The sequence below is a fragment of the Haliaeetus leucocephalus genome, unplaced genomic scaffold (assembly GCF_000737465.1).
Source record: "Haliaeetus leucocephalus isolate CR32 unplaced genomic scaffold, Haliaeetus_leucocephalus-4.0 Scaffold142, whole genome shotgun sequence".
NCBI lineage: Eukaryota > Metazoa > Chordata > Aves > Accipitriformes > Accipitridae > Haliaeetus > Haliaeetus leucocephalus.
The window spans coordinates 608,605-623,721 of record NW_010972578.1 but is presented as its reverse complement, the minus strand read 5'-3'; the positions used below and the strand labels follow the sequence as shown (position 1 = coordinate 623,721).

The following is a 15,117-nucleotide window of genomic DNA, read 5'->3' as shown; positions in this document are numbered from 1 at the left end:
TCACATCTCCGTAGCCATGCAAGCATCTGGCAGGACAGTGAAGAGACCCATGGGATGTGACAGGGTTCAGTCGCCATCTTCCCCGGGCTTCCTTGCTCTCTCCAAACCGCAGCATTCATTGCCTCCAAATGAGATAAGAGGCATAACTGCTTGTGAGCCGCATGGCCTTGCTCTAGACAAAAGGATTTAACTGGCACCATAACATCTCTTTACCGGTCCAAGGGGAGCTGGGAACTAAATCAACAGCCGTGGAGGCAGACGGGGGAAAGTGGCAGTGGGACCATGCCACTGCCGAGCATTGCCCAAGTCCTGGTGCTGGCAGCAGCCCCTGCGAGGCTCGTTGTGCCCAATACATTTCTCATCTGGATGAGATTAGGACTTGCAGGGGATAAAGTAATTCACAAGCACTGGCCTTTCTGGGATATCAGAGACATTGATAAGCCTTCAGCCTGGGAGGCATAAAATGCTGCCTGCCTGGCAGGTCTGTTCCCAGCCTACTGGAGAGAGCTCCACCAGGCATCGCCACCTTCCTCTAATAAGAAGGTGGTCTTCCAACCACGGACAGGAATGAAGATGTCGGCATTAGGTCTTTACCTCTCTGCTTGCTTTGGGGGTGTTTCTTTCTTCCCCCCCTCTTCCCTTCTTTCTTTTGTGCCAAACCTCATTTACAACAGTAGGATCTTCCCTTTGATTTAAATGGGCTCTGGATCAACATTAAATTACTCTGTATGCTTCTGCTTGTTTCCTGTTAATCCACTCCTTCCCAGCTCTGCTCAGGTGTGTGGTCTAGATTGATAGCACACATTCTTGTAAGGAAAACAGAAAGACCTTAGTAACTGGTAGATTGCTATCCCTATCCAAAACATAGCCGACAATAAGTGATTCAGTAGCTGTTATCCAAATAGGTTTTGCAACGATGCAAATGAATTTTTAAAAGGCAAAGATGTATTTAGATCAAAACAATAACTTTCAGATAAGACCCTCAATTGAAGCCTGCACAAATTCACAAATGCGAAGCATTCTACTGCACTGTCTTTGCCTCAGATGTCTCCTGGCAAGTCAAATCAAGTATGGGAATATGCTTGACTTCCCATCCTGAAGGTCTGTGTGGTACTCTCAAGAACAGTGGATGTGAAGTCTCACCCGGCAGCAAGGAGACATGTTTCAGTCTTGGTGGAGTGGAATGAAGTAAGGGCAGATCCTACAGCATAAACCAACTTCTTATTCCACCGAAACCAGCAGAGTTTCACTGAGTTTACACTATCTCATGCTTCAGTTGACCACCTGTTTCACCCTACTAAAGCACGGGTGATACATCCCTGCAAGCAGAATCATTTATCACTTGATGACCCTGTGGTTGAACAGCGCTTGGAGATCTTCAGTTTAAAAATGCTGCAAAAATGCAAATACTTCTTACTATCCCAGTCAAGCAACATGCTTTACACCATGATAGCCTAGAGTCATACAGCATGATAGTGATCTGGAGTGCCTAGTCATGTGCAGCATATTTGAAAATCAGTGCCACTGAAATGTTCTTTTATGTCACATGCACAGTTGAAATGTATCTGCCCAGCTTGCCAGCCCTTCTTCAACATCTGTTTCTTTCCAAGTCATCTTAGGATGTTCACGTCCTCATCCTGAACTGCCAAGGAAGAGTGGAGCTCACGTGAGCAGAGTCCCAAAGCATCAGGGGCTCCATACCTGGTTGTGATGCTGCCTTGCTGTGACAATAGACAATTCACTTTATGGCTCTGGAATTATTCCACTTACTTACCTTATTTTCATCCTTGCCTATTTAGCTAGAGGTAGAGATCATTCAGATACTAGCTTTCATGGGGCTGTACGCTGCAGCTACCAAACATTTTCTTAATAGTAGTAATAACTTATAAAAAAATTATGTCTAGTCATCATTTGTTGCTGTAAGAATATTTTCAGGGAAAGTATATTTTTAGTAAATACAGAACTAAACATACCTTATCTTCCAAACCATGTTACTCTTATTGGGAAAGGGAAACCTATAACATTTTCTTTTGAATTTTGGATTTTAAGTTTTTCTTCAAATAGACAAAAAATAATTATTTATTGCTCTCATAATCCTAAATAGCGGGTAAGAATTTCCAGTCTATTGGTATAACAACACTTTCCACTTCATACTGCATTAAGGATGGTGGATGATGATTCTGTGAGGACTTTTATCATCTGTAGACTGAGCTGAAAAACACAGAGCTGCTTGCAGAACTCTGCTTTGAAGTTTAGGTAGTTTGGATATCTGGCTTTGATTTGAGGGGCATACTAATACCCAGGTTACATATCGAGTTCTTTTTAATTAGAATTGGGTACAGTGCCACCAGAAGTCAACAATTCTGTTGCGCTGTGGAAAGCAATAACTTTAGCTCAGAGAGACACCTGCTAAGTAGTGTATGGGCAAGTAAAACCTAAATCAAGCTTCCACTCCAAATAAATTACAGCTCTGGAGACCTGTGAAGGGAAATACCTGCAGCAACTCTCTCTGCTTAGACACTGCATGAAGAATCCCCTCTACCGAGGGAGCAGCATTATCAAAGGGTCTGTCACTCCAGCCCTGGATGAATGCCTCTTTTCCCCGCTCCATCTCTGTCACTCTCATCTCAAGTGTGTCTAAACCAGCTCTCAGGACTGTACAGTGGAAATCGCTCCTAGTGACTGCCGTCCTACTCATCTTTCAGATGGGACATGAAATTGAAGTCCTGAGTACAGAAAAACATAGCATATTTCACAGGAGGGGAGGGATGTTAGTCCTGGTCATCTGGCCATCTTCCGGCATGGGTAATTACATTTCTACCTAGCTAAAATTCCCTCTGCTCTACAGTTTTCATTGGACAGTAGTTTCTTCTTTGCTTGTCTAAAATCCCAGGTTGGGGTCAAACCCCCACTGGCTAATTCAGCAGCCCTATTTTCAGAAGAGCTACACAGGCATTTCCAAAGAAAATCTGATTTTGTTTTCAAACTTAGGAGACATCACACCAAATGGCCTGATCTGACAGAGCCCAAAGCAAAGAAATCCTCCACTGGCTTTCAGGCCCTAATGTCAAGGATCCTTGTGTGGAAATACTAGCCTGAATGGCTTGCTGAAGGTCAGCATCCTCCCAGCTCCGCTTTGCAGTCACAAAGCAAGTGCTAAGGTAAAATTTCCAGCACAAGCAACCCCATTCACATGCTGACACTTAGGAAGGTAGTCTGACTGCCCAAACAAGAAGTATCCAGCAGCACCTATTCATTTAAGCATCTTAGCTGGTGTGCATGGCTGACATTTTGGAAGGTACTTAATAGGATCTGTGCACATTCAGATCTCATACTCAAGAGCTTTAGTCACTGGAACTTTAATGTAACAAGCCCTTTTCCAATATTTTGGCCCAGAACTTTTAACTGACTCCATTTGAGCTAACCAAGACATAAAAGTCCACCTATATGAGAGAGACAGTGTTGCAGTAAAGTATGTAAGTGTATGCTTACCTCCAATAAGACATTCACTAAGCTTAAAGTGAAACATGACTTAATGGCCTTGGCAAATTAGGCCCAAATTCATCAGTTTTGCAAGAAAAAGATGTCTAACTATCTGTAGAGATTGGTAACCTACTGAATCCAAGGAGACTTACAGGGCTGACAGGAAAAGAAAATTCAGGTTTGTATTCTGCAAGGAAACATCTTCACAAAACTTTTCCTATGAATATTGTTCCAGGGAGAAGCAACTTTCCCTGATGCCGTGCAGTATTATTTGGTCTCCTGAAAAGCTTTTGCTTAATTTGTATATAGACTCCATTTGGAGGGCCATAACTAATGGGAAACAGTCCCAAAAACCAGGCAAAAGATTTGTTTTCCTTTATCTTTAAATGAAATATCAATGGATGGATATTTTATTTTTAGTTGAATATGAAATTTCACAAGTGACCTGTCAAGCTCCCATTTTCAAGAATGACTTTATTTCACATGTCAAGACAGGCTGGGAAATTAGTTTTTCCCACAGAGGACTCTGATTAGGGATTACAAAGTGAGTGTGGTGCAGAGTGATTTTTCCTCCATCTTTTCCCTCGCCCCGCCAGCCTAGAGAGCATCTGACTCTGCTGACTAAGGGGAGCAATTCATTACCACGCATGGGAGGGGGACGGGAAGCAAGATAGTCATATTAAGTAGACTTGCTGGCCCAAGAGAGAATAGGGAAAGCATAACACTTAGTCCTTATATTATTCTTTTCATCAGTAGATATCAAAGCACTTGAAAAAGGAGGTTGATCTGATGGGAAAGGAGATAAATGCCAATTCCAAGTAGCCTATTGCAGAGGCACCGGCAGGAATGTTTACTTTCATGATAGGGTCTCTTGACTGTGGATCTGCAGGGTAGAGAAATAAACAGGTCCTTCCCTCAATAAAATGCAGAATTAACACACAGATCTCAAAGTACATTTCAAACATTATTGACTTACCCACTGTAACTCTCTTGGGTGTTGGTGAAATATAAAGTCCAGTCCAATAACCAGAGAGAGCAAGAGGGAGATTATGTATTACTAATAAATGACCAAGCAGACAGGACCTATTGCCTTTGTCAGCAGACAATGGCTGATTTACACCATGGTTTAACTGCTTTTGGAAGCAATAAATAGTCCAGATGAAGGACTCTGCAGTTTTTACCCCATGGAAAATCTGGCCCATTCTGGGGCATTTCTAATGTTATCCAGTGGATTAGTAGGAGTCACTGGAGTAGAAAGTAGTCTTGTTCTGCTGTAGATGAACAGCACTGTTTGGCTCCTCTGCTAAAAATCCTGCACTGGGTGATCTGATAGAGTTTACTGCCTGATTTCCTTTAGGCCACGTGAAAGGGCTGCACATGAGGAACCACATACAGAAAACATCAATCCCAAGGTCAATCTTCATATTCAAGAGCAATGCAGCATCTCTACTGGCTACATATCTTTAACTGCTTACATGCGTATCTCATAGCAGAGCACTCTTAAAACCCCCTGCTTTTTCTCCTCTTTCTTTGTAGTATGTGCTCTAACTTGCTTCTATTTGCTAATGGCCTTTCTGCCCCGTGTATATGATAGTGATGTTCAAAGAGTCCTGAAGTCCTGCTGCGACAAGCAACCCAGAAAAACATCTCATAAGAGGCAGCCTTAGATCCCATTGGGTCAAACGGCTGCTGTGCAGTCACTATGACTCACATCAGGAGGAAAGAACACTCGAGGGGCAAGAGATTCATGTGGAGGTTACCCATGTTTTCATGATCCCATCTACAATAATAGCTTGGTTTTCAACAGTGTGAGGCATCAGCAATTTCCTGAGGCAGTTGTCTGGCCCTAAGACTTCCAGGGCAAATAGAGATAGAAAGAAAAGGGGAAGGAAGAAGACACCAACTTATTTCACTTCTCTGTCCTGCTGACTAGAGCAGGTCACATCTTCAAAACCCATCTGCAAAATGAATGCTCATTCCCCCTATTCACTTTCAAAATCCTCCATGCTGCATTGTGCCCACCATGCTGCAGCCTCTGCTCTGCAAATCACGACAGCAGCTCTGAACAGCCCAGTCTGCTGCGGACCAGTGCCTCCCTCCCTCCAATACAGCTGCAAATAGGTTTAAATCATTAGATTCAGGTTACCAAACAGTCTCTTGGATCAGGGTTAATTAAATGAGTGTTGAAATCTAATTAAGGACTGGTCCAGGTGATAATTAGCAGGAAATGTATGCATTAAAATATTCATTTGTCGATGAGCTGCAATTAAGAGTGTGATTTGGGGAAGGATCAATAACTACATCATGTGACTAAAAAAAAATGAAAAGTCGCCCAGCCTTGAGCAGAAATGCAGGGGAATTTTGGCTACATTTTTTTTTTCTCCCCGCCCTGCTTTCTGTTTTGCTCTTATAATAACTTCTGAAGACTGCTCTCCACCTTTGAATAGAGCATTCATCTCTCCATCCCTTTGTCTTCCTGAAGCACTTCTTTCAACCCCTTGCTCTTCACCACATTGTTTGAGTGGGTTATAGATTTATTAGAGAGAGACTAACAGGTCAAAAAGAAAGATTCTTTGCCAATGAAAATCACTTCCTCCCAGAACAGGCTGCTAATCCAGGGGAACACCGCTCATTGTGTGGCCTTAGATTGTTTTGGGGTTTTTTTTAGCAAGTTAATTCCTCAAGTCTTTATTCATAACTGAGGATCTGGAGAGGCTATTGAATATGCATAGCTTGGACTTATATATATGTATGTCCATAGTTGTTGTTCACTACGCTATTCCCAATTTGTAGCAGAGCAACTCTGCTTTCACCGAGACTATTTTTTTTCTGATTACAGGCACATAGGGATGTGTGTAAGCCAGTTAATAACATTCCCCCTGTGCAATCCCAGGCAATCCCACCTCTGCTAGAAAATCAGGGGCCTCGCAACAGCCCAGATCCTCTGGCATGGACCTGGTCTTCCTCTACTGCCACAGCCAGAGGCTGAACTGGCAATTTCCCCGCTGACTGTATTTCCATCAGCAAATACCAGTGTGTCAAATGGGAAGCGTACCATGGGAGCACAGTGACTTCAGCTGCTCTTTGTCAGTCTCTTGACGGCTCACCTGTCCGTCTCCCCAGGCTTGGTGGCAGCCCAGCTCCCGAGGCAACTGTCTGCCTGCTGTCGGGGCTGCTGTCAGAACCCCCCTTCCCTGCACCCCTCTTCCCCTGGGAAGGCTGCACTGTGGGGAATCAAACAAGCCATGAAGTTAGGCCATCCTTGGAGCCAGCCAAAAAAAATCAATGCTTTCCTTCCTAAGCAGATCTGTTTCTTCCCATCTCTGCCTCCTGTCAGAAATTTAAGAATCACAGTTACTGACCTTTCATCTCATTTTGGGGTGAAGAGGGATTTCTTTCATTCCCAAAAGTTCTACATTTTTCCACAGACTTCTAAAGGCAGCTCGGATGATCATCTGTAGTTCTGCACCGGTGTTGACTGCAGACATAACCCAAACATTATAAAGCTTTCCTGGAAAAGTGTAGCATTAAATGTGGGCTCTTTTGTGGTAGCCTCTATTTCCTACTATTTCATACTGTTCATGGAGAGGAAACTTAGGTCCATCGGGTACTATTTTTGCCCCCACCCCCCCAGTATAACAGTGCTGAAAAGATGCTGCTTCATGATGAGATATGCACTCTGCTCAGCATACTTAATCCTACCTCCAAGGCTGGCATAGATTTCTCACTGGGCATGGGGGTTACGAGACATGGCAGTGTGAAAGGGTGATGCAGCTCAGGGGGTGTAGCATGCACAGAGCTAACACATTCCATCAAAATAAATCAGTTCACAAATCCTACCACATTCATCCAGCAAAAGCTCCTACATTTTGCTGCACTGAGTCCAGATCTTTGTCCTCTGATGAGGACAACATGCTGGGCCAGAAGGTCTTCTGTATGTTGAAAGAATAAGGCAACAACTTTTGCAGAGACAACATTAATGACAGGCTGGGAAGTTTGAATTTTGGAGGAAACTAGGAACCGGGCTGCTGGCTTCAGTCATTCACCCTCCAGGGTCCTTTACTTCCTTCCTGATGCTCTCAGCCTCTTGCAAAGGTCAAATTCAAAAGGCCTGAGAGGCTGCATGGCCAAAATCATCACCATCCGGATCCCATGCTACGAAATCTGCGTTAGATGTATGGATTGCATGAGCCAACCGTATATCAGGCTAATTCCCTTGTCTGTCTCCCTTTGTCTCCTGTCCTGCAGGGAGCCTCTTCAAGCCTGGTGGTGAAGTTTGCAGATACAGACAAGGAGCGTACAATGAGACGCATGCAGCAAATGGCAGGACAAATGGGCATGTTCAACCCCATGGCCATCCAGTTTGGAGCATATGGCGCCTATGCACAGGCAGTAAGTATAGACACGGGTTCTATGCATTTTCATGGGAGCAGGAATAGCTCCTAGAACTGCACAAAGGCACACATGAGCAGAGGAACAACTGGGCAGAGGAGGAACCAGTGATTTCTCCATTATACTAGTTACATGGTGAGAGCAAACTAAGCCATGCCATCCAGGGTAGACTAGGGCATCTCCCAGGTAAGTCTCAAAGGTGCAATAGCCAATTCTAGCAGTAACCACACTGTGATCATGGGTGCACCTATGCAAAACACTTCCTATGGCGTCTAAGCCATCGCTGTCAAATCCAAACACAACTAGCCTTTGAGGATTTGGATAAAATAGGCCTGAATTCAGCTTATACTAGTTCTCTGCCCCACGTCAGCACCGTCTGGTGCCAAAGATGTTTTGTGAGAGCACAAATACCTTTCTGGCCCTCCTCTTCTATCAGGCCACACAGACTGAGCTGAAGGGAGGAGACGGCTCTGCTCCATTCGGCCAGGCCCCTGCTGCACCATGCAACATTGTGGGTACCTTTGGAGTGACCACAGGATAAAAAGGCAGCTGTTGACAGAAGTGCTTTTAGATTCATGAAAGCATACTAGATAATACTAAAATGGACAAGCACACATACACACACATGCAGTCCTGGCTCCCCAAAACAGTATGATTTAAGAACACTGGGAAAACGCATCAGCTATTTAAAGCAGTGTTGCACTGTCTAACTTCAGGTATCCTACTTACATACCAAACCTGGACCCTGGGCCCCTGAGAAAATGTGACTGTACAGGGACCTGGGCTCTTGACGAAGCTCTGGCATAACTACCTTTCCTTAGGCTATAATTAACAAGGACCTGCAAGACAAGATTGAGTTCAGGTAACTTGGTCTCTCTGCCAGAAATTTCAGAGGAAGGTAGAGGTGATCCCTGCAGCAGGCAGACAGAATACTGCCAGGTGACGTTGGCTGCCTTCTCTGGAGCAGATCTGCAGGCCGTGACAGTGCACCACCTAGGTGCTTCATCCATTTGGTGGTAAAATGTGGCCCTCTTGTACTCTGTGCTAAATTTGTGTACGGGGGTGTCGTGGTTTAACCCCAGCCAGCAACTAAGCACCATGGAGCCGCTCGGTCACTTCCCCCTGCCCAGTGGGATGGGGGAGAGAATTGGAGAAAAAAAAGTAAAACTCATGGGCTGAGATAAAGGCAGTTTAATAGGACAGAAATAAAGAAACTGATAATGATAATAGTAATAATAATAACAATATGACAATAATAATAATAATAAAAGAATTGGAATAGACAAAACAAATGATGCACAATGCATTTGCTCACCACTTGCTGACTGATGCCCAGTTAGTTCCCAAGCAGTGATCTGCCCCTGCCCCCAGCCAACTCCCCCCAGTTTATGTACTGGACATGACAACACATGGCATGGAATAGTCCTTTGGCCAGTTTGGGTCAGCTGCCCTGGCTGTGTCCCCTCCCAACTTCTTGTGCCCCTCCAGCCTTCTCGCTGGCTGGGCATGAGAAGCTGAAAAGTTCTTGACTTAGTATAAACACTATTTAGCAACAACTGAAAACGTCAGTGTGTTCTCAACATTATTCTCATACTAAATCCAAAACATAACACTCTATCAGCTACTAGAAAGAAAATTAACTCTATCCCAGCCAAAACCAGAGCAAGGAGGGAAGTACCATTAATCCCATTTTCCAGAGTAACATCTTACTGAATGAGAGACACCAAATGCCTTGCCTTAGGTATACAGGGCCAACTCAGGAATCACACTCCAGTGTACCCATACTCCCTCCAGCGCACTGCCCACAAGGCTCTGCTTTCTTCCCTGCCTATTTCTTTCTCATGCGTTGGCACCATGGATTTCCCATCACATCCATATGTTCTTTCTTTAACTTGAGGGCCTTGAAATTTCTGCCCTCCACTGAGTGTCCTGTGCCTCACTGAACACTTCCATATAGAGTCATGAGGATGTGCTGTAGAGCTCCACAGAAGTTTCCCCTCTCCTCCCAGCTCCTGGTGGTAATCTGGACTTTTTTTTTCTCTCCCCATTAGACAAATTCTATTTTTCCTTCCATTTTGCACTGTTCATTTTTAATCCCAGTCAAAAGCAATCTTTGTCTCTTCCTTTGTCCCCTGCTCCCCTCCTCACGTGATGGAAGAGCTGTCCCATCCCCAGCCTGGTTGTGCTTAACTGTCCTCCTGGCCAGCGTAGGCTGCAGGAAGAGGAAAAGAGACAGTAAATCACAGCTGAGCCCAGGTCAGCGGCCAGCAGCCTGGCAGAAGGATGCAGCATTTGTGCTCCCAAGTACCACGGGAATTAACAGGAGGCAACCCATGGACAGCTCAGGACAAACATCTGCAGATGTTGTCAGGCAGGAGATGTGGCTCCAATGTTACACAACAGGCATTGATCAGGCAGCTGGAGAGGTGGTAAAGACAACACGGTCTCGATGCTCTCATCCAAGAACTCTTCTGGCATAATCTTTAATCTAGAGTAATTTTTCTAATTCCAGCCTAGGTTTATAGTGACATAAAAGAGGATACAGTCTGCACCTTTACCCCCCAAAAGTTCCCTCCATCTATTTCTCACCAGATAATACAGGACATTATAAGGCTATGTGCTTGAGTGAGGATTTATTGCTGAAGGAAGAGTGAAAACAATTCCTGGGTCTGCTCCTGTTCCACCTGAAACACATGAATATTTTTCCTACTGATTTCCGTGAAAGCAGAATTGGACCCACCCTCTTTTTTTTCCTGGTAAATATGCTAATAAAGGGGAAAGAATGAGGTTTAGATCTTGACCCATTGGATATGACAAGCTGGTGGCACCAATTACCCTGGGGACTTCAGAGCTGTCTAAATGATGGGATCACATTTCCGTGAGGTGCCTGTACACCCAGAGCGTGCTCAGATGCTGTCTCTCAATCAGCCTCCCTATCTGTGTTTCTCCCTATCTGCTTCATCTCACAGTCTCACACAAAAGGGAAGGAAGGGAGCGCTGGGGCTCTGTGATGTTCCCTCGGTCCCGATTAATCCACCTTGGACTGCTGGCTCTTAGATATCAGGGTGATTGGCACCTCGCAAATGCCAGCAGGAGATGGAGGGATCGATAGGAGGAGAGGGAAAGGGGGGGCAGTTTTATTCAGCCCGAACTGAAGTTGAAGAGCTAAGGCAAGTCAAGAGAAGGGAAGGTGAAACAGTGAAAATGCCAGAGTAGGACAGTGAAGACAGCTGATGCCATTGCCACCAGCAACTCATGTGACCTTGGGTGAATCATTTGACCCCCTCGTCTCATTTCCCCATGTACAGATAAACCTGATGATCAGATTTATTTATTTTTCCCTTCTCCCTCAGGGACATGGCTCTCTCTTGTGCTGTCTCTCAACGGGTTTTCACACGGGGGTTATGATGGCAACACAAGTTTAAGAACTGCCTCAGTGCTTAGTAGTAAGGCCAGGACTAGCATGAGACACTAGGCTCTCTGATTTGTACTCATAACCTGTCCTCCCAGCTATTCCACTGCAGTCCAAGCTTGACTGATGTCTCCATATAAGAGTTCCCAAGCAATCCCATGAGAGCTGGTTAATCAATACTTTATAAGGGTGCCTCCCCATGGAGGAGGTTGCCAAGTCCCCTAGGCAGCGGTTTGTTGCTGAATCTCCCCCAGAGAGGCATCATGCACATCACCAGGACTGGATTAGCTCCTGCAAGAAGGTCTCCATGCATCAGGGTGGCCAGTGCAGCAGAAACCCACACAGTGCAGCCATTTGAGAGATCAGTGGGCAGCCGTGGAGTTGCAAACTCAGCAGCACCACTGAGGAGTGGCGATGAGGATCTCAGTCCATCAGTGTTTGACTGATAGTCATTAGTGTTGCCACCAGGACTGCTTTGGGCCCCAGCTCCTCTTTAAGTTACCTCCTTTGCAGCTCAGCAAATGGCCATGTCACAGTTCACTCGTGCTGTTGCTCACTGCCAAGCCACTCAACCTCAGCTTAAGCAACTTTAACCTTGATAGCAGCAATGGCCTCACACCGGCTAAGCAACTAGTCCTTGGCTTCAGCAGCCATATGGCCTCAGATCCAGAGTTAAAAAAATCAGGGAGCAAAGGGAGTTCTCCTCTGTGTCTGGTTTTGCCTCCCCTCCTCATGTGTCACCTGCAAGTGGACCAGATGAAGCTTGCCACTCTGTGTGCTGTTTCAGTGACACAGAAAGTCTCATCATCAGACCCACTTCACCTCTTTTGTATGCAGCTCAAATGGTTTCATGGCTCCCTGAAGCTCCAGAATCCCCGTACCAATTTGTTTCAGGTTTTTTGGATTGTTTTAGGTTTTTTTCTTTTCAGCAATATCTTCCCATACTCATTTAAGTTCCCCTTTTATGGGGCAATTATTTATTTTAGTTCACACACGTATAGGGCACCAGCCTTTTTTGTTGTCAGGTTACTGTGGATCTACATCAGCTGGGTATTGATAGCTCTTTCTGCAGTCTCAGTTAAGGCCAGCTTGAGGTATAGATCTGAACTCAGCCTGGAGAGAAGGAGACTGATGCTAGGTGGCACCACCTTTGATTTGCTGCCAGTCGAGAACGAACCTGCAGGCACACACTCCAGCTCAGAGCAGCACAGCACACCTTTTTAGACCCCGGTAAGCGGTGGGGTGGCCAAGCTCCAAGTCGTAAGCAGCAAAAATCAAACCAGACTATGAATGGTGGTAGTATAGTTCTGGCCCAAATAAGCAACAGTGGGAAAAGTTCCTGCAGGTCTTCTCCCTGTGAAGAAAGTATCAAGTAGTTATCAGCTGTCTCATGTCACTGCTGCCCCACCATGCAGAAAAGGAAATGTGCACAGATTGAAAAGGGTTGGAAAGATGGGAAAATGCAGAAAAGCAAAGCGAGAACAAAGGAAGGAGCCTTAGAAAGTGACAGATACTGTATAAATTATTTAATTTTTAAATAATTTAAAATAAGATCAAAGTCATAAATCAAGTTTGCATAAAAAATGGGATGGGAGTGTTAGCCATGGTCTCCTGGCCAAATTCCAGCTGTGGGACTGATTGCATCCTGCAGCAGGGGACAGGCATAGAGTTAGTGAGTAAAAACAGACAGATGGGCACAGAGGCAACATAGGCAGTGGTAACATTTGCTCTCCGGCCTGCACCAAGTCCTTTCGCGTCAGTAAATCCCGTCTCCCCTCACTCTGAAAAAGTACAAATGGTTGCAGGTCTGAACTGCAGACAATAACTGCAACAAATCTGGGAACATCCAGCACAGCAAAGCTCTCAGTCATCATCATAAGTTGTCACCTTGGGAAGTTAGGACAGCAGTGACTACCATGATTACCTTAAAAGCCTAGGTCCCAGCTCCTGTGGAGATGAAAGGATATTTCTGCTAAATGATCTGAGGTAGTGCTGAAGGGAAGAATTGCTTCTTCCAATATTTATTCAATTCATACTGTGAAATTATTTTGGAAAGATACTTAAAAAAAAAATCAGCTAGCCCTATGAAATCAGGGAAAATTACTGAATATTAACTATTTTCTGCATATAATAGTTATTATATTTAAATGACCAAAATGGGACAGTATATTTGGTAAATACTACCTGTTATGCAAATCACTTGTTCTGATCCATTCCAGAAGAGGAAGCTATTTTGAAGCCATAATACTTTGTAGCAGGGTTAATACCATATTTGTGATCATCAGTTCCTTGGTGATTCAGACATAATGAACACTCAGATTTGGGCTCTATATGCATTTTTAGTTTTAGGTTTGGGGTTTTTTCCACAGTTCTCAGGAAGTTAGAAATCCAAACTATTGCGTATCAGGCTTCAGAAAGACACTAAGACACATGAATCCAGGTGTTGCACATTTGTTTAGGTTTTTTAAAATCTTCATTAAATTTAAATTTTATTTTCAAAGCAGAAATTTCTGTTCCCAAAAAGACATTAAAAGATGTCTGAAGGACCATTGTGATTTTTTTACAGAATACCTTCTGTTTGTTTGAAGGCTTGGAAGATATTTTTTATTTTATTCCCCAATGGTCAGTTAGGTAAAACAGACGCAAATTTGTCAATTATGTGATTTTACCAAATATGAGTCCTCTTCCTGCTTGACTGATCACTTTACCTACCTATTTCTATCACAGGGGTACCATGAGTATTAATTAGCTAAGTGTTTGTATAGATCATTAGAGGAGGGAATGCTGTTATTACTTTTATTTTTATTACTGAACGAAGAATATGAAAAGTCAAACAAAACATGATGTGATTCAGAGACAAGGATAGAAAATAACACTGAAAAAAAATGAGAAGGTCATCAGATAGTTCAGAGTAAACCTTTTCCAAGGGCAATGATCATGCTATTTCAAAAAGAGCTCATCAGAAATAATCCATCTCTCTCCTCTTCCCTTTCCTCAGTTTCACATGTATTTCTTTTGGGGGCTGGGGGAGGCAGGCTGTAGCATCCTTGTCCTATTTCTAACAGGACATTTTGGCCTTGAGAAAGTTCTTTCATCCCTCCGTGCATCTGTTCCTCCTGTAAGAGAAGGACAGTATTTCCTTTCCTTGAGTGTGGTTGCACAACCCTGTTGTCTAACAGCCACCTGATGCCAGAGGCAGCCATCCCATTCCCAACCCCACCTCTGGCCACATGTCCTCACTCCACACCGCTAGACTGACAGTGACCACACAGGGACCCAATTCTGGGATGAAAACTGCAGTAAGCTTCGTGTTTGTGCTGTATGGTTAATGCTCTGCTGGTGTTGTTCCTGAGCAGGTGCTCGGCAGTGTCGGACATGCATCTGTCCTGGTGCAAAGGTAGCAGCAAGACACGGAGAGGGAGCTGTGCATCAGCCAGCTCTGGCTTTGGTGGCGCTGTGCTGCAAAACTTCACCCTTTGCTGTTTTTTACCTTAATCTCCCATGCTAGGATAGGATGGATAAGCCTGTGGAGGTGTCTATCTATCCACTGATGACAGAGCTGGCTGAAGTATAGCCACCTTAACTTGAGGTAGCAAAAGGGTGTGTGAGATAAATTCTCCCATCTCTCTGTTGACCAGCCATCACTACCACCCCTTCCCATGCTTTGGATGGCCTTACCAGTGCTTTTCCTACTGCCCCATCAGTTCTCAAGCACTGGGATAGGGACTGCAGGCTCTTAGCTCTTGAGGTGCTGTCCACAGGCATGAACCAGTTTGGTAGCACCTCCTGGTCTCCTCAGAAGATAAATATTTGAGCAATAGTAAAGGCCA

General features: G+C 44.5%; 1 protein-coding gene across 11 annotated transcripts in view; it reads left to right on the top strand.

Moving 5' to 3' along the window:
• The window catches only part of CELF4 (CUGBP, Elav-like family member 4), a 690,804-nt gene that overhangs the window by 623,183 nt on the left and 52,504 nt on the right, over window positions 1-15,117 (top strand). For 9 of the 11 annotated variants that reach the window (XM_010561114.1, XM_010561115.1, XM_010561121.1 and 6 more), the window contains one exon: window positions 7,732-7,875. In XM_010561114.1, the coding sequence (XP_010559416.1) occupies window positions 7,732-7,875 (144 nt within the window). The remainder of the gene's footprint in view (window positions 1-7,731; window positions 7,876-15,117) is intronic. The other 2 variants (XM_010561118.1, XM_010561117.1) reach the window with 1 other exon arrangement.